This window comes from Motacilla alba, chromosome 15 (genome assembly GCF_015832195.1).
Source record: "Motacilla alba alba isolate MOTALB_02 chromosome 15, Motacilla_alba_V1.0_pri, whole genome shotgun sequence".
Classification (NCBI taxonomy): domain Eukaryota; kingdom Metazoa; phylum Chordata; class Aves; order Passeriformes; family Motacillidae; genus Motacilla; species Motacilla alba.
The window spans coordinates 13,914,723-13,933,691 of NC_052030.1; the positions used below are offsets into that span (position 1 = coordinate 13,914,723).

Below are 18,969 nucleotides of genomic sequence, written 5' to 3' on the forward strand. Positions count from 1 at the left end.
CCCTCAGATCCAACTGAAATCTCCCCTGCCACCACTTGAGGCCATTTCCTCTTGTCCTTGCTGTTTGGGAGAAGAGATCCAGCCCCTCAGTGCCTTCCTTGCTGAGGAGGGGCCCAAAGGCATAAGGTAATATCTGCAGGGACTAGAGAGACATTTCAGCCCTGCTCAGCTCCTGCTGCTCCCTGAGGCAGCCACTGCTTCTTTCACAGGTGCTGTCTGCCGTGAGCAAAAGCTTTCCAAGCTGCCCTGGCTCTTCCAGGGTCTGCAGGTGCACCAGGGTCACCTGGGGCCCCACTCACCTGGGCCAGGCTCAGGGCAGTGTGCTGGGACAGGGATTCGTTGGGCAGGCTCAGGGACACGTTCTGCAGGAGCCCCAGCAGGGAGCTGGCCGAGGGGGAGCTGCCTCTGTCCTGGCTCAGCGCCGCGATGATGGGCTGGTAGGCGTCGGTGGGGAGCTGCAGCAGGGGCAGAAATCAACACAGAATAGCCCAGGTTATCCGTACTGCCCCCAGCAGGGACAGAACTCAGCACAGAATAGCCCAGATTATCCGTACTGCCCCCAGCAGGGACAGAATTTGGCACAGGATAGCCCAGGTTATCCGTACTGCCCCCAGCAGGGACAGAACTCAGCACAGAATAGCCCAGGTTATCCGTACTGCCCCCAGCAGGGACAGAATTTGGCACAGGATAGCCCAGGTTATCCGTACTGCCCCCAGCAGGGACAGAACTCAGCACAGAATAGCCCAGGTTATCCGTACTGCCCCCAGCAGGGACAGAATTTGGCACAGGATAGCCCAGGTTATCCGTACTGCCCCCAGCAGGGACAGAAATCAACACAGAATAGCCCAGATTATCCGTATGGGTCCAAGGAGGGAAGGAAGGAAAAGGAAAAGGAAAAGGAACATTATCAAAATGGTTCTTAGCCTCCTATATTTTCAAAGCTAACAGCAACACTTCAGAAGTTGCTACTTTTTCCATTTTTTAACGTAGTAAATATTTGATTTAACAGGGAATTTCCTTTGTGTTCCCATCTTCCCATAGTGGCTAGAACTCCTGCCTGTGCGTGTCCAAAAGCACTTGCAGTTGAGGTATGAGGATAAGTGCCATTAAGGAAAAGGAAGCAGGGAGAAGGGTGTGTAATTCTGATTTATGCACATTCTGCCACTCTGGAAAAGAGTCCTGAGCACTGTCCTACCACGGGCTGGGTGGTGGTTGTCATCAGAGACCAGGGAAGGGTGGAAGAGAGCAGAACTTGCACACCTGGGGAAACACAAACACAAATGAGGCTGTTAACAAACCCGGATTTTTTATATCAGACACATAATTATATATATATATATATATGTTCCCACCTCGGGCTGGATCAGTTCCAGCTGAAGGCAACAGATTTGCTGTTCTGTGGATTTGATTTCTTTCCAGTACAGCCACACAGCCTTGTTTAAAAAATATAATTTTCTGATTCTCCCATCAGTTTTATTCTGTCATCTTGTTACAGATGAGCATTGCAGTAGTTTAAGTCTTACATACCTAAATCTGTTTAAGTCTTACATACCTAAATCTTTGCTTGCAAACAGGAAATTTCGAGTGTTATATCTCAATAAAAAAGGTCAATGGTGCAGTTACAACACTGACATCCATCTCTCTCCTCCAGCTCCTTCCCCAACATTCACAGAAATTCTTCAGGCTTTGGGTTTTTTTAAATCCTCTGTCTTATCAGAAATAAATAATGATCTGACAATTTCATGGAAGATCATTTTTTATTTCTGTATGAGACAAACTGGACTGGGACCGTTGGGACCCTGGGCAAACGAGGGTCAAGTCTGAGCTCCCCTCGGCAGCTGCTGAGCTGACTCAGCTCCTGAGCCTGAATTGTCTGAGTGCCAAATAGAATCACACCCTCAGAGGCAAGCTCAGAAAGGCTCTTCCCCACCAGAAAACCTGAGAAACGTTCAAAGCCAGAGGAAACACTCGCAGTGCTTGCAGCAAAACTGAGCAGCCCTCAAATGGAAGAGCAGGGGTAGAAACGGGGCACTGAAAATGAGCACGTGAGCATGGCAGAAATGATTTGTCAGGACAGAGAATAAACTTGATTCTGGATGGCTTTCATTGCTCCATTTTAAAAACATTGATTCCTTTCTGTGAAAAGGGATTTATTAGTCATTTGTGATAGAGAAATGAAATTTTCTTCTAATCTACATCTGACCAAGAGTTATCATTTGCCAGGGGTGTGGAGTTTCAGCGCAGTCCAACACCAGCTGCATGCACAGGACCCATTTCTCTCACAGATCCAAAAGGAACATGAACATTCATTCAACTGAAAACCAGGCTGTCCTATTTCCTTATGTCAAAGCACATTGCCCTGCCTCAACCCTGCTGGAAATCCCCCAAAATCAATAAACAGATATCATAACCTCTCTACCTGTGTTGATTATTATTGTAATACCCACTGCTTCCTCTGAGAATATTCTAATTTCATACATTAGGTGGGAAATTTTATAAAATACAATCAGTCTATTATTTTAACAAGAAAAGCCAGAAATTAAATTGCCACATTTCCCAAGTGCTCCAAAACACCTGATCACATTAAAACAATGTTGGCTTGGAATTCTTCTGTCTAATTAAAAATATATAATACCTGGCATCCCTTTACATTTTAATTACTAAGCCCCTGGAAAATGCACATCCAGCTTCACTTTCAATTAAGAGGCTATACATTTATTTTTCACAGCATTCTGACAGTTCCACATGGCACTGAAAAACCTGTGAACCAGGAGTTTAGGGAAAAAACCATCAGCAGAGCAATTAATGCCATGGAAATGGCAGTGAACTCACAGCTGCTCACTGCATGAGCACCTCAAGGCACAAACCAAGGAGTTTGGGATGCAGCCTCCTGAAAACCAGCAGGGATTAAAGGTGGGACGCAGGCAAAACTCTGCAGAGCTCTGAAAGAGCCTGGGCAGGCCCCACTCACCCAGGGCAGCCCTGAAGCACTGCTGCACCTCGCGGGGGCTCTGCGCTCTCTCCCAGATGATGAACTCATCGAGAGCTCAATGCTGGCATCCCCACGGTCACAGAAAACCCTCCCAGCCTGGCCCTGGCCAGCCCCACTCACCCACGGCAGCCCTGAAGCACTGCTGCACCTCGCGGGGGCTCAGTGCCCTCTCCCAGACAATGAACTCGTCAAGAGCTCAATGCTGGCATCCCCACGGTCACAGAAAACCCTCCCAGCCCGGCCCCACTCACCCACGGCAGCCCTGAAGTACTGCTGCACCTCGCGGGGGCTCAGTGCCCTCTCCCAGATGATGAACTCGTCGAAGGCGCCGCTGACCGAGCGCCGCGCCGAGCCCTCCGTGCCCGCCAGCAGCTCCGTGCTGGCGTCCCCATAGTCGTAGAACACCTTCCCCTGCGGGTCCGTGGTGCTCAGCGTGCCGTTCACATACACCTTCAGGCCTTCCCTCGAGCGCCAGGTGAACAGCACGTGCGTCCAGTAGGGACCTGCAAGGCAGCAGGGTCACAGCAGGGCTGGGAGCAGCTCCATCAGAGCCCCCAGGATGGATGTGGGGACAGTGGGGACCTGCAAGGCAGCAGGGTCACAGCAGGGCTGGAGCAGCTCCATCAGAGCCCCCAGGATTTGGGCACAGTGAGGATCTGCAAGGCAGCAGAGTCACAGCAGGGCTGGGAGCAGCTCCATCAGAGCCCCCAGGATGGATGTGGGGACCTGCAAGGCAGCAGAGCCACAGCAGGGCTGGGAACAGCTCCATCAGAGCTGCCAGGATTTGGGCACAGTGAGGATCTGAAAGGCTGCAGGGTCACAGCAGGGCTGGAGCAGCTCCATCCCCTGTTGGACCCTCCCTGCCAGGGAGGGCTGCCGTGGCTCAGGGAATGCTGGTGCCGTGCCCACTGCTCTTTGCCCCCTGGGGAAGCCCATGCCTTGGCAGCACGCCCTCAGCTTTGTCTGAGCCTGGGCTCCCTGCAGCTCCACAACTGCCCCTGCAGAGTGCTGCTGGCCAGGGTCTGAGGGCTCTTCACTCCTGCCTCAAACTCAGCCCAGCCAGGGCAGCACAAGGACTGCAGGAGCTGGAGAACAAGCACATCAACCACCCAAAAGTTCTCACCTTTTCCTTGTTACGCTTGAGAGGAAGAAAACACAATATTAATTTTCACTTGGATAATCCACAAATGCATGAATTATTCTTGCCATTTGCAGCTTTTATTTTAAAGTAAGATTTCTGAGCTGATTCATTAAGGTTTATGAAACTGCTGCCATGAGTCCTATTTTAACAACGTATAGGCAGTCAAACCGGGGCAAGAAAATATTTATTGAATGCCATTAGCATTACTGGAAGACCAGAATTTGTTCCAGTCAGCAGATATTAGTGCTCCCCAGCAATGCACAGTTTAGACAGCAGCAGTGAGATATGTGATACACCAACATGTTTATTAATGCTATGGCTTGGCATGCAAAACCTGACACTCACCAGAAACAGAATCATGAGAGCACCAAAGAGCAGTTAGAGAGTTCCCAAATAAAGCCAGGATTCAGCAGAACCCAGCTTTGGGGTGCTCTGGGAGCTGTCAGGGATTAATCTGCATTCTTTGCTCATGTTCCCACCCAGACATGACCCTCAACAGGGACCCCACACCCACGGGCTGCTGGCCAGTGGCAAGTGTTCTACAGAGCATCACTGCTTTCCTTTGCATTTATCCCTCCCTCCCCACACCAAGGGAACTCTCAAGCACAGAGGTCTGCAGCTATTTTTATACACCCCCTTCTCTTTCTGGTGTTGTGCTCTTCTCACCACCCCTGCCTGCAGGAATAAAGCCAAATGCAACAAAGAAATCGTGTTGTTTTTTTTTAATATATCAATTTACCTGGTGGACTGAAGCTTGCTTTCCACTTCATCATGGCACTCCCACGGGTGTAGAACTCCACGGAGCCTTCCCCTTCGTTTGAGCAGATTTTGAAACCGCTGGAAATGACTCGGCCACCAGAGGCAGGGAGAAGCTTGGCCTGCTGGTCTTGGGTCTTCCAGAAGAAGGAAAACGTTACCCCTGAGGAAAGCAGGGGAGAGGAGACTTGAATGAAAACACCGAGTGCAGAGTACAGGCAGTGGGAATGCTTCTGAGCACAGATCATCTGCTGGCACAAACCAGGACAGCATTTCTAAAACCAACAATGCTCCAACAGTTCAAACCAGCTGAACAATCCCTCCCTCAGCTTTGCACGCCGTGAGCACACCCCGGGCACAGCAGTGCCCTGAGCAGCCTCTCTCAGTGAAACCCAAGTTCTTTGATCTGCAAAGGGCACCCACACGTGTTTTGCTGTTCCCAGGCCCCATCACAGCCAGGTTTAATGCAGCGACCTCTCCCGAGCTCCTCAGCACAGCTGGATTTCCTCAGCATGTCACTGTGGGCATTTTCACCCTTCATGCACCAGCAGCTCTGGAAGCCCAGTGTCAAATAAAGGGATAACTGTGCATGCAGAGCCACAGAAAAGATCCTGAGGTCCCCACCTACACAAAAATAAAGGAATTGTCCCAAAAGTACAACACGTGGGATTAACTTCATCCACAAATAATCCCGTTCACAGCAAATTTCACTGTTACTCTCTCTCTCTCTGTGACTGCCACACACAATTTCAGTCATCCCCTGGCAAACCCCTCACTCTGTGATCCCAACCCCGGAGAAAGGGAAGGGAAACAGAACAAAAGAGTTCAGCATCTGGGAGTTGGACTAATGGGTTCCAGAACACCAGAGACCTACAAATTTTCTTATCTCCCGAGACAAACCCAAGAAGCCCAAGCCCCCTCCTGCAAAGAGGCCACACTGAATGTGAGCAGTTGATCAGCTCTAATTTAACTTGCAGCCAGGAGAGACTGAATTTTCAGCAATCAACACTCAATTGTCTCAGAAGTCAAGAAAGTGTCAAGGCTCATTTCAGCTTTCGTTCCAAGGAGGAAAGAAGCAGTAATTATTGAATAACATAATTTGGCAGCAGAAGCAAAGTCAATCACAATGAAGGAATGAAATTCTCACCTTCGGGCCCACAAGCCTCTGGATTACTGATGCAGGAATTTCGGTAGCTCCCAAAGAAGAGAAAGGTGACTCCTTTCTTTTCAGTGACGTAAATTCCTTTGTTCACCATCCCTTCTACAATATCTGGAGCAAAAGCAAAATCCAGTTTAACATTCATGAAGGAGAGCTTCCTGGAAACATGATTTACCAGACTGCTATGGCTCAGGTGTTTATCTAGGTCCAGCTATACGGCTTGGTTACTTTCTGAGTTTGTTTTTATTTTGGGTGGGTTTTGTCTCAGTTTGCCAGTTTCGGCGTGTTCAGTTTCTGTGTTTGTTTCCATTTGTCAGTGGTTTGTTGTATTTTTTAAAGACCACAGAGGCACCTCTTCTGTTTCAGGTTTGTAAATGTTACTCTCCTATCCACTCAGGTCTGTGGTTAACTAAGACTGACAGAACCCATACACCCAAAAACGATTATTTTAAAATAATCTGAGTGAACTTCATGCTTTGCAGAGCTTGGAGTGCCAGACACTTCCTAGAGCTGTCTTACTGGTAGGCTGAGCTAGCAAAGGAATTCTTTCACCAATTAAAAAATAACAAAATAGAGTTTCTTTGTTCAGTTTTTGAAAGGGCAAGCTGGTGATCAAACTCCAGTTTCCACTGAAAAACAACTCAATGAAAGTCCCTGACAAGATCCACTCAAAGACAGAAGCAGATCTGCTCTCAGGCATCCTCTGCTGGGCTGTGCTTGGCACTTGGAGAGGCAATTGCTTCACCCAATGTGGGTAATGACTAATTTGCTTGTGATTTCCTCGTGTTCCTCCCAAAGAAAAGCACTGTGGATTCCTCTCCCACCGGCTGAGGCACAGGGATGCTCTCAACACGGAAAACCTGGAGTCTGCTTGCTGCAGGAGCCTCTGTAAGGCCTGGGTGCAGCTGGCAGGGGATGATGGGGAGCTGCTCTCGTGTGTCCTGGCTGATTTCAGCAATGCAGACAGTGGGAAACCACAATCAAAAACCACAACCAAAAACCGCAACCAAAAACTGCAATCAAAAACCACAATCAAAAACCACAATCAAAAACCACAATCAAAAACCACAACCAAAAACCACAACCAAAAACCACAACCAAAAACCACAATCAAAAATCCCAATCAAAAACCGCAATCAAAAACCACAATCAAAAATCCCAATCAAAAACCACAACCAAAGCCTTCTGCTGCTGAGACGCCCGCACTCAGGGAGCAGTGAATACTGGATGCCTGTTTCTGGGCAGACAGAATGTCAGGTTTTGGTGGGGATTTCCTGTTCCCACCGTTCTTTGGGATGGCATTTCTGCAAGGGCTGTGAGGATTCAGAACCCTGGGTCTAGGACCCTTCTTCAAAATTTCTTCTGGAAAAATGTTGGGAAGAGCTGCTCCGAGGGAGCTCCAGCATGAGGAACATTTTCCTCTTCTGAATGAATGCAGCCAATGCCTGTTTCAGTGTTCTCTGAGCTCATCCCAAAGCCTTATTGAAATATCGGTTTTCAGGTATCTGCCCCTCCCTTTGAGGAAGAAACCACCAAGTCCTGCCTCTAACTGACAGATAAAGTTTAATTCCTTTTAAAAAAGTGAGTGTACTGTGGAGCCAATCAAGCATTTCCAAGCTCTCCTCAAGCCCCTGAATTACAAATTCACCTCTGCAGGGAAGCTCCCGAGGAAACACATTTCTGTTCCCTTTGCATGGGTGTCACTCTCTAATGTTCATACTGAACATATCTGATTGTGTGAGAACTGTGCAAATGGCCCATAAAGCAGGTAAGAGAGGACTGAAAGGAATTAGGGTCACTGGAAGTTCATCATTAATAGAGTTCCCATTTGCCAGCATACTTTTACTGTTAGAGAGTAAAAAAATAGCGGGTTTAGTGTTCCCATATAAACTCTCACTCTCTGAGCAGCCCAGGTGACAGCTTTGCCACGGCCACCCTTCTCCCCAGTCAGGTTTTCTGACAGTTTGATGTGAGTTAATGCCCAAGTCAGAGTGGGCACGAGGCCACACAGCTCAAATGCCATTGCTGAAATCAGGTGACTTTAAGTGATTTCCAGTCTGCCAGGTTTCTGCCTGGGAGTTGTCGTTTTCTGTTCTTCCTTCCTTCTCCTAGCGTGTGGATGTTAAAAAAAATAATATGAGGACATATATGGAGATATTTGCTTCTCATTAAAAACAAACAAACAAAAAACCAAAACAAAGCATCCCGTTAACCAAAGTTGTTGTGACTGACAATGTCTCACTTCCAGGCTCTGCAAATCTGCGTGCATTTGTCTCCCTTGACATGTCCTCTAAAACCCATCACAAACCAGTGAGAAACAGAGGGCTTCTTTTCCAACTTAGCCTCGAAAGACAAGAAAAAAATTAACCTGTTTGTTCTCACAGGTTCCTCTGAAATGTCACCTCTGTTTCTTTTAAGCACAATAGAAATTATTTAGCTTTTGGAGGATCCCTGGGACCCATCCTCCCGTGGGATTCACGTGGGGATGCCTCTCCCAGAATTCCAGCAATCCAGGTAACACTGCAGGGAAGTGTTTCCAGTGTGTGTGACAGTGTAACAACAACAACAACAATAATAATAATAATAATGATAATAATAATAATGATAATAATAATAATGATAATAATAATGATATTAACAATTTTTACCACACGAGCACTTGAACCCAAACCCAGAGTTCACTCTGAATCCAAGGTTACAAGAACCGTCCACGCCTGACAAATGCAGAACAAAAAACCAGAAAATCCTCACCTACAGTTGCAGAGAAGTTAGAGTAGGCAGAGTCATTGGTATTTACAAAGGTAGAGTTATGGGAAGGAAGCACAGTGAAGTTGTGGATTCTTAGAGCTGGGTGGAACAACAAAAGAAAACAAGCCAATGAGCAAAACAATGAATAAACACCGTCAGTAATGAAGTGCCAGTTCATATCTCTCAGCACAGCTCAAGTCACAGATTTGCCGTTTGAATTCCACACTTTTCCCAGGGGCTGGCAGGGTCCTGGCTCGCCCTGCTCAGGGCAGGGCAGAGCCACTGAAGGAAGGTTTCCCTCAGGTACTGAGCAGAAAAATCTGTGAAGCCCAGCAGCAGATGGGGGGCCATGAAATCCCTCCCGCTGGCAGGGGATGCAGGCACAAGAAAAATCTCTGCAGGGCCAGGAGCTGGGGCAGCCCTGGACAGCCCGGGGCAGGCAGCAGGGAATGGGGGAGCTGGGGCTCTCCATCCTGAGCTCCCAGAACGTGGGGCCAGGGGAACCTGCAGGGAGCAGGGAATGGGGGAGCTGGGGCTCTCCATCCTGAGCTCCCAGAACGTGGGGCCAGGGGGACCTGCAGGGAGCAGGGAATGGGGGAGCTGGGGCTCTCCATCCTGAGCTCCCAGAACGGGGGGCCAGGGGGACCTGCAGGGCAGCAGGGGCTGCTCAGCTGCAGAAATCCCAGCTGGAGGAGGAGAGATGGGCCAGGCTCTCCTCATCTGTGCCCAGAGAGCAGATCAGAGCAACGGGCACAAATCAAAGTACAAGAAACTCCGTCCAAATAGAAGAAAACCTGCAACTTTTTAATGTCTGGCCATAAGGTTTTATTCTCTAATTTTTTTTTTCTGATTTTGAAAATTTAACAGTATCTTGCACACCGTAATTGTTTACCCTGGGCAGGCAAATAAAGCCTGATGAAAAGCCCATGAAAGTAGATGGAGAGACATTGATTTGGCGTTTAGGCCAACTGAGCTCACAGAACAAAAAGACAAATGCTCTTAGGAAAAGAAAAACACACACAAAAACCTGCAGATAAAAATGCATGGAAATCAAGGGGTCAGATGGAAAACCTGAGCACGGCCACTTTCTTTTTATTTGCTGTATTTTGAGCTGATTGTTTGCTTTCAATTGCTCCTAGTGCTGAGATTGCCAAAACATTAATTTGCTGACACACTCTCAGCACACGAATGCTTTGAGAGATATAAATCTGGCTTCACACACAATGACTTCAACAAATAAAATGGATTAACGTGACGGACAGATTATGGTGCTTCAAGGATTTAAGAGGAGAAACATGGAACGAAAATAATTGCATGATATGATGAGTGGAAAACCAAGAAAGACTCTGCAATAAACAGAAGAGTTGTGTAATCAGAATGGAGCCCAAACCAAGCAAATTGTCACCTGGAGTAGATTACAACATAAAGAACACTTTTCTGGTATATCAAAGTGAAATATCAGACAGATAAAAGCTCTGCTGGAGGCAGCTGAAATGATATCTGTGTCTGATAAGGCACAATATAAACTACGGGGAGGAATTTGAGCCGCCCAGTGCAACTCTGCAGAGAGGATTCAGCACTGCCAGCACTGCCCTGCAGAGACAAAGCCCTCTGGCCACTCATGTCCCCTGCAGGGCATTGTAAGACAAAATCCACTAAATTTTTTCAGCCAAGTGCTGCAGCTGGCTCCTTTATAAATTTCTTTATCACTGTGTGGTAATAGGAATTAAAAGAGATTGCTCCTGTGAGCCAGTGAAGGCTGGCAGGACCAGGACTTCATCTGCTCTGCTTTCCCTCTTCCAAGGCACTGAAAATATTTCTGAATTTTGCTGAAGTAAAACTAAACAAAATTTGAGAAACAATCTAACATCGATTGTCCTTTTCCAGGAGCTTGAATATTTTATAGAATATTTAGATGTTATTTTCAAGCACTTCCAAAACAGCTTGGTTGTAACGTGATTGCCAAAACAGCGCTAGATGTGGAGCACTTCACTTTCTGAAACCACGTGGAGTCCAGGGTCAGAAAATTACTTTGACACACTTTTAGAGAACTTATGTGGCAACTTTTGAAAGCCAATTGATTATTCTGTTGCAGTCAGTGGGAACACTGCCATCAGCTCCTAATGGAAGCAGAATATTGCCCAGGTACATTTCTGGCCAGGCAATTCCATTCCTTTCAGAAATGTTGTGGAAAGAGATCAAAGTTTAGGCTGAAAACACTTGAACTCCTCTGCAACAAAGGGATTCAGACATTCGCAGACCCTTTTCCCCACGCAGCAGCAGAGACTGATATTGCCATTTCGGGCAGGAAGTTTGGGGGATGCGGGGAGCTCTGGGGATGCACAGCAGCCCAACCTGGAGCTGCCCCAGATGTCAGCAGGGCAAAGCCATCCCCACCACTCACCCTGCTCCACATCCCCAGAGCTCACCCTGCCCCACATCCCCACCACTCACCCTGCCCCACATCCCCAGAGCTCACCCTGCCCCACATCCCCAGAGCTCACCCCTCCCCACATCCCCAGAGCTCACCCCTCCCCACATCCCCAGAGCTCACCCTGCCCCACATCCCCACCACTCACCCTGCCCCACATCTCCAGAGCTCACCCTGCCCCACATCCCCACACTGAATGGCATTGCCTCGGGGCCCCACATCCCCACCACTCACCCTGCCCCACATCCCCACCACTCACCCTGCCCCACATCCCCAGAGCTCACCCTGCCCCACATCCCCACCACTCACCCTGCCCCACATCCCCAGAGCTCACCCTGCCCCACATCCCCACCCTGGCTCATCAGGGACAGCCTGGCCTCAGCAAATCTCTCCTGATTTCACCCAGCTGGAAAAGGAGTTTAACTCGTACCAACTCACGCTGCAATTCTGCTCTTAAGGACACTCCCAAAGGCAGATAAAAACGAGTGAGGGGGTCCAGATGAGAGCCTACACTCTTCCCTCTGTAGACACTACGTGAACGTTCAAAGTGCCTGAGGAGTCTGGGCATTTAACTCCTCCCAAAATCAAAGGGGAGACATCTACCTGCTCAGAGCCAGAGATCCCAGACCCTGCGCACACTGGAGCGTGCTGGGCGTGCACCAAACCAGCTAATAACAGTGTGATTTCAATGACTCCTTGGGTCATAAACCTCTTCCCTTTATACCCTCAGCAATGCACACACAGCCCATAAAGCCTGGGAGAATACTCCATAAAAATCAGCTCACAAATACAACATCAGTTGGGTACCACTGCGAAAACATGAACTGGGGGAAAACCTCAGCCTCTGAGCTGCAGAAGGGAGCCCCTTCCTCATCTCCAGCTGCCCCCCAAACACGGGCAGGCACACAGAGCTGTGCCACCCCCACGGCCAGGGAAGGTTTGTTCACCTCCATTCGTGTCCCGGAACTCGTGAATTCCATCCACATCCTCCAGTGGCCAGTAATGGGAGGCTGACGCCAGGACTTTGAACCCTTCCAAGAAACACAGGTTAAAAGATGATTAAATGAAACAGCAACAAGGTGTGTAACGAGTCTCCACAGAAAATAACCATAAAAGATGTCAAGAGGTTAGGTAAACCAAAATATTTTATGTAAATCAAGGGTGGCACACAAGCGAGGTCATAAATCAAAGCAGCGGAGGAGATTAAAGCTGTATCACTGATTAGCCACTGCAGAAAACCTGCTGCTAAATCCCAGCTGGTTTTCCTTCTCATTGCACCTCAAAGGTGCCACCATCTCTGACTGAATCCCTGCTGCTGTGCCTGGCAGCACCCTGACGGCAGGCTGAGGGGTCCCTCCAGAGCCACCTCTGGATTCTGCTGAGGTTTGCAGCAGGGCAGCGCAGAGGGGAGTGCAGCCCCACAGCAAGCAGCCCTGCTCCCCGGGGCACCGCGGAGCTGGGTGTGCTGAGAGAGGGGCTGCCAGGGCCCTGAGCAGCAGAGGGAGGAGCTCCCACCGCCCCCAGCCCTTCCTGCAGAGCCTCCCCCACCACCCCAATCCCCGAGCAGCCCTTCGGGGCTCAGGGGAGCCTTCTGCTCTCCTGCAAGTCCTCCTCTCAGCAGGTGCACAAGCTGCAGGTTCCAAAGGCCAGCACCTGCGGGTTTCCATTGGCATCTCTGCCTGTACAGTCTGACTGACCACAGCTTGAACAAATCCTGGGACGTGGGGTCACTGAACCAGGAGCAGGCTGCCCAAAAGAACCACACCTTCTGTGAAGATGACAGTTCTGGGTGCAGGGTAGAGCATTACCAGTGCAGGAGAACATGAGCTGTCATTTCTTGCTGTCTTGCTTGCTGCAAGAAACCCTTTCTTTCCAAAACAACTAATTTAGTCAGACGTGATGAAATAAATGCAGCATGTCCTGCAGCTAAGAAAGTTTGGGGAAGGTGACAGAGAGATGCAGAAGTTTTTCCGTGGATCATTTAATCCCACTAGCCTGGGCTACTGGGACAACACAAAGAGAGACAGGGACGAAGGCAGCAAGGGTTTCTGTCACAGCACATTTCTGGTTCTCTGCCCTGCCATCCTCTTTCATCCCAAGCAATCCTTCAGGACACTGAGGTGCGAAGCTGACAGGAAACTTTGTCAAACCCCAGTTCAGCTGTCAAACACTGCAAACCCTCCCCACACCCAACGCTGGGAGCTGCGTCCTTTGGCCCCTGGGGCTCACCCCACACCTTCCTTCAGCTCTGAGATCAAACCTTCTGCCTGGCTGATGCTTGCTCCGTCATTTTTCTGTCCTGGATACACACCAGAGATTTGTATCATGGACATGAAGGTGCAAACACTTTAGTAAAGTGCCTAATGCCCCCCCTGGGGAGCACTTTGATGGCCTCCATCCTCATGGTGCAGTCTCTGAGGTCTGACAAATCCTAAGATTTAATTTTTTATTTTGAGTGCAAAGTTGATAAAATTGCTGAGCTCCACAAGAAGCAATTGCAGATCTGAGGAAACAGAACTCCAAGTTCTGCATCTTGTGAGGGTACAAGAACTGCCCAGACTTGCTTCCAAAGTCAACTGCACCAGAGATACCTAACAAATGATTCACGATTGCATTCATTAATTCAGGGCCTATTCTTAGCCCACCTAAGCAAATGTTTGCCGTTGTCATAGCGGCTTTCCCTCAAGGAAGGGGCAGAGCATGGACAGAGGAGATGGGGATGTCCCATGGGATGGAAACGGGATGGAAACGGGGCTCTGTGCTTCTCCACCTCCTCTGGCTGCCCGGGAGGCACAGAGGGCACAGCTGTCACTGAGAGGACAAGGGACAGCCAGCCTGGAGCACAGGGACCCACAGCAAGCGCGCGCAGCAAAATCCGAACATCCCGGGCAGCCCCTGCCCAGCTGAGGCTCTGGATCGAGTACCCGAGGGCCAAACCCTTTGCTCAGGCAGTGCCCCTGCTCAGAGGGACCCCAGGGCTCGTTCCAAAGCCAGCAGCACCCCTGCAGCAAAGCCTGCATGCCCCCTGCGCCCCAAACCAGCCCGTGGCACTCCCCACTGGGGGCACGAGCGCTTCCCCTCTTGTTCCTCCAGCCAGCAGCCACAGAGCCTCATTTTTAGGAAACAGGAGTCTTTTTCTTGGTTTGGAGCAAAGGTGGAGCAGAAGCCATTAATTACTCCTTCAACAGACGTGGCCCTTCCCCTCACTCTGCCTTTTACTTGAGAATAATTACATGTGGTTAGAACTGAAAAAAGCAATCCAGGGGCTGGCAAAGCACTAAAACTGTGCTTGTACACCACCATGAGGCTTGAGGTTAAACTATTTATATAAACAGAGGAATTCTGCAGTTACACACGAGCCCTTCTGAGCTCCGAGTGAGTTTTTGTACATTGGAAACAGATGAGAAATCCCTAATCTGCTCTGTAAGTGATTTGAACCCGAGTGTGAGGCTGGGAGGAGGGGAGAGGGCTTGAAGCCACGCCAGAGAACTGCAGAGTGTGCAAACTGGCACATCCAGCTGCTCACCGCTGATCCAGAAATGCTGAACACGGCGGGAAAAGGAAAATAGTCTGGGTAGAGATTTAGAAAACTCGAGGAAAGTGGTGACAAGTGCACACAGGACTTCCCCACACGTTAAACACAAGGCATTTTTCTCCAAATGTGTTTCTGTCCAGAATATTCAGTGGGTGGGGTGCTGGACTCACAACGACTGGGACAGGGACGCTTTGGGCATCTTTAATACAGGCTGGCACTCAAACACGGGCTCGGCTTCTTTGGGGCTGCTAAGGAAATAAAAAACCCCACAAACTGCAAAAAAAGCCAATAAACCCTCAGTTGCCCCAGAATGGAAGCAGAGCGTTGCTTACCTGGGTGTTTGGGGAGCTGGGAATGGTTTCCGTACACCTGCACACAGAACATCACACAGTGAGACACGGCGAGGCAAAACCTGCTGCGAGCAGCCCGAGCCCCTCTGAACACTGCCCGGACTCCGAGCATTACCTGATATTTCTGCTGAAATAAAATCAGCAAAGAATAATGGCAGCAGAGCAGAGACACCAAGCTCTCCATGGTCTGTGCACGGGTGAAAGCCCAGCTGAAGCCCAGCTCCTGTCGGATTCCAATCATAAGTTTTCCTGCGCGAGTTTTGGCATCAAAAAGGGCATTTTCCATGCAGGTTCAAAAGGTCCATTCCTCCAGTGATGGCAAAATATCCTTCCAGACCCTCCAGGTGTTGTTTTCCTGCTTCACCCTTCGGTATCTTCATTTAACTCCGAATAAACTCCCGCGGCCGGGGGAAAACTCACAGAAACGCGCACCGAGCCCCGGGGTGGTGCTGTCCCGTGGAAAGAAGCCCAGCGCGCTTCTATTCCGGCGTGTGCCGAGAAGAAAAGCTCTCGTTCGGAGCCCGGTGCCCGCGGGGTTCGCAGCCGCGGCTCCGCTCGCCCCGAGCCCGGCGGCGCTGCCGGGGAGCGGCTCTGCCCCTCGGACCGGGGAGCTGCTGCTGGCCCCCAGGGGCTGAAACGGGCCGAAACGGGCCGAAACTACCCGAAACGGGCCGAAATGAGCCGAAACGGGCCGACACGAGCGGCGCAGTCCCGCCCGTCCCGCTGAGCCGCACCTCCAGCCCGCACCCCGCGGTGATGTCAGCTCTGCCCCGCGGCCCTGCCCCGCTCTGCTCCCTCCTGTTCTGTCCGTTTCTGACCATTTCTATTTATTTCTGTCCATTTCTGTCCGTTTCTATCCTTTTCTGCCCATTCCTGCACACTTCTATCCATTTCTGCCATTTCTATCCATTCCTGCCCACTTCTGCCCATTTCTATTTATTTCTGCCCATTCCTGCCCGCTTCTATCCATTCCTGCCCATTCCTGCCCGTTTCTATCCATTTCATTTCTATCCATTCCTGCCCATTTCTATCCATTCCTGCCCATTTCTATTTATTTCTGTCCATTTCTGTCCGTTTCTATCCTTTTCTGCCCATTCCTGCCCACTTCTATCCATTCCTGCCCGCATCTATCCATTCCTGCCCATTCCTATCCATTTCATTTCTATCCATTCCTGCCCATTTCTGTTTATTTCTGCCCATTCCCTCCCGTTTCTGCCCATCCCTGCCCGTTTATTCCCGCCCCTGTCCCGCTGCCGGGAGCAGCCCCAGCCCCGGCCGGGAGGGGAGCTCCCCGAGCCCGCACCTGGCCGGGATCCCGGCCACACCCGGCCCAGTGCCCGCAGCTCCAACACCTCGGAGAAACAGGGGCATTCCCCAGGGAAAGCTGACGCCTAGTTATGTAAAAAAACCAAACTCAGGTTGTGTTTCTGTCCGAAGACAGCTTTAAAGGCACTGATTGAAATCACGCGGCACTCGCAGGGACTGGTTTTACTTTATCTGTACCCAGCAGGGGAAACTGAGGCATTCCTCATCTCACCGCTTTCCTCAGAGCTGCACAAAGCTAGGAAAAATCTCCTGTAGCTGCTGCTTCGCTCCTTATTTTAATAAAACTAATTACATGTAAGTATTTTATAAGAGTCTCCCAATTACACTCCATGTCACAAATATTAACCAGCATCTTACCTGTAAAGGAAAAACAGCAGCTAGAACTAGCTGATATTCTTTATTTTATCAGCTCTTCCGTGATAAAGCCTTGTTTTAGTTCTCTCAAAGTTCTTTGTTTTCAGCCAAATAAACTGAAAGACTGATGTTTTAAACAAAGTTTGATAAGCTCTCCATCCCTGTTAACCTCTTCCCTGCATTTCCCTATCAACACTCTGTCCCTGTCCCTATTCTGTGCCTGTGCCTATTCTGTTATCCTGTGTGGAGATGCTCTGCACCCGCACCTATCCTATATCCACACCTTTCTGTTCCCTTTCTGGGGATGTTCTCTACGTGTCCCTATCCTATAGCCACACCTTTCTGTTCCCTTTCTGGGGATGTTCTCTGCCTGTCCCTATCCTATAGCCACGCCTTTCCCCTTTCTGGGGACATTCCACAGCCCTCACCCCTCACACTGCTCCAAGGTTACCCAGGTTCAGTGCTACAGAATTTCAGTATTGGAAGTGAGTTTTGTTTGCAGTCCTGATTTAGGGCCCATGGAAGAAGAATTTTGAGAATTCTGAAGTTTTGAATTTCAGTTCCTACAAAAATGAGTGATAACCAGGCTGGCTTTTGCCCATTTCCCTCCAGCTTTGCTGGGACTCCCTCCCTCATTAGTGGGAGCCACAATCTCCTCATACCCTGCAGGAAGAGGAGGAATTCTGTGTAAAGCCTACGAGTTCTGTGTTGCAGGGTGACAAGCAGAGCCATTCTTAGAAATGACAGAAAGCTGCTGCTAAAAATCCAGAGAAAAAACTAAAATGTAAAAAGACAAAGGCAGGAATTTGAAATATTTGCCAAGAGGGGCCTGTCAAGGGAAGAATATGCTTACCAAAACAACTGTGAGAATCCAAGCAAACAAATTCCCTGCCAGAAATGTCTGCGGAAACAGCAAACTGCAGGCAGACACTGGAGAAACAAATTCTGAATTTATTCCTGTGATGCTCTGAAACACGATCTGCAAAAGCCACCCTGCTCCCCGCACAGCCCGGGGCAGCACCGTGAGGGCAAACTGGAGTCACTGGGCAGTGCTGGGCAGCCAGGGAGGCTCCTGGGGAGCCCCAGCAGTGAACAGAGCTCGCCTAAAATCCTAGTGGGTCCCTGCAGGTCCTTGCAGGTCCCTGGAGCTCCTTTCAGGTCCTTGCAGGTCCCTGGAGGCACCCAGGATAGTGCTGGGTGCTGCAGCCCGAGCTGAGCCTGCAGGAGCTCAGCCCCAGCACTGCTGCCCATCCTCAACCCTGTCCATCCTCCCTCTGTCCATCCTCCCTCTGCCCATCCTCCCTCTGCCCATCCTCTCCCTCTGCCCATCCTCAACCCTGCCCATCCTCTCCCTCTGTCCCCAGGGAGAAGAGCCCGTGTGGCCGCAGCCTGAGCACCGGCAGGGCAGAAATCGCTGGAGCGTCTGACCTGCAGAACACAAACGATTTGTCTGTTGATATAATACACTTTTCTTGCCTTGTATCATGGAATCACCATTTGCCTTGTGAGGCGCATAACTGGGACTGGGATGTTTCAGAAAGGAGTATTTTAAGAATCGATGGATTTTGTAAAACTTTCCCGCCACAGTCCCTGCCAACAGATCGATAGATATTGTGGATTGCAGTGACTCCGGGGAAGCTTTTCTCCGTGGGTAAGAGGCATTGTTAGCAGTGATCACAGCTGGTGCATCCGCTCACATCGCACCGCCGGCTTTGCTGGGCAGGGACATCCCAGCTCAGCACGGCTGGAAGGGATCTATTGAACTCCCTCCCACAAATCACCCCCCAGCTGTGTAAACTCATTCCTCTGTCCTTTGCTCCAGGGAGCTCTCAGATGTACACAGGTGCAGTTTGGTCAGATTTGCACTTCAAAAAACCATTGCCAGCTGCATCACCTTCCAAGAGACCGGAGAATGCTTCTTCCTCCTTCTCCCTGAGGAGCTGCGATCGATCCGGGGATGGGGATGCCAACTGGCCAGGGGGGTTCACTCGGGATGCTCCAGCACTGGGGCCCGGCTCCGGGGAGCAGGGAACACAAACCTCGCTGAAAGCCGGAAGATTTTTGCTTTAAAAAAAGCGAAAAAATTGATTCTTTCAAATATTATCACCTCATCAATCTGCACCGATGTGGGGCATGGGGATGGGTCAGAAAAGACCGAGTCGTGCTTTCCCTTAAGG

The 18,969-nt window shown here is 49.9% G+C and overlaps 1 protein-coding gene across 5 annotated transcripts in view; it reads right to left on the reverse strand.

Moving 5' to 3' along the window:
* The window catches only part of LOC119707503 (adhesion G-protein coupled receptor D1-like), a 109,649-nt gene extending 93,826 nt beyond the window's left edge, over positions 1–15,823 (reverse strand). For 4 of the 5 annotated variants that reach the window (XM_038152589.1, XM_038152594.1, XM_038152593.1 and 1 more), the window contains exons 1-9: positions 15,228–15,823; positions 15,095–15,131; positions 12,175–12,258; positions 8,800–8,895; positions 6,037–6,159; positions 4,873–5,052; positions 3,244–3,495; positions 1,196–1,260; positions 300–455 (exon numbers count right to left, since the gene is read on the reverse strand). In XM_038152589.1, the coding sequence (XP_038008517.1) occupies positions 300–455; positions 1,196–1,260; positions 3,244–3,495; positions 4,873–5,052; positions 6,037–6,159; positions 8,800–8,895; positions 12,175–12,258; positions 15,095–15,131; positions 15,228–15,398 (1,164 nt within the window). In that variant the 5' untranslated portion in view covers positions 15,399–15,823. The remainder of the gene's footprint in view (positions 1–299; positions 456–1,195; positions 1,261–3,243; positions 3,496–4,872; positions 5,053–6,036; positions 6,160–8,799; positions 8,896–12,174; positions 12,259–15,094; positions 15,132–15,227) is intronic. The other variant, XM_038152590.1, reaches the window with a different exon arrangement.
* Positions 15,824–18,969: the final 3,146 nt, after the last annotated feature.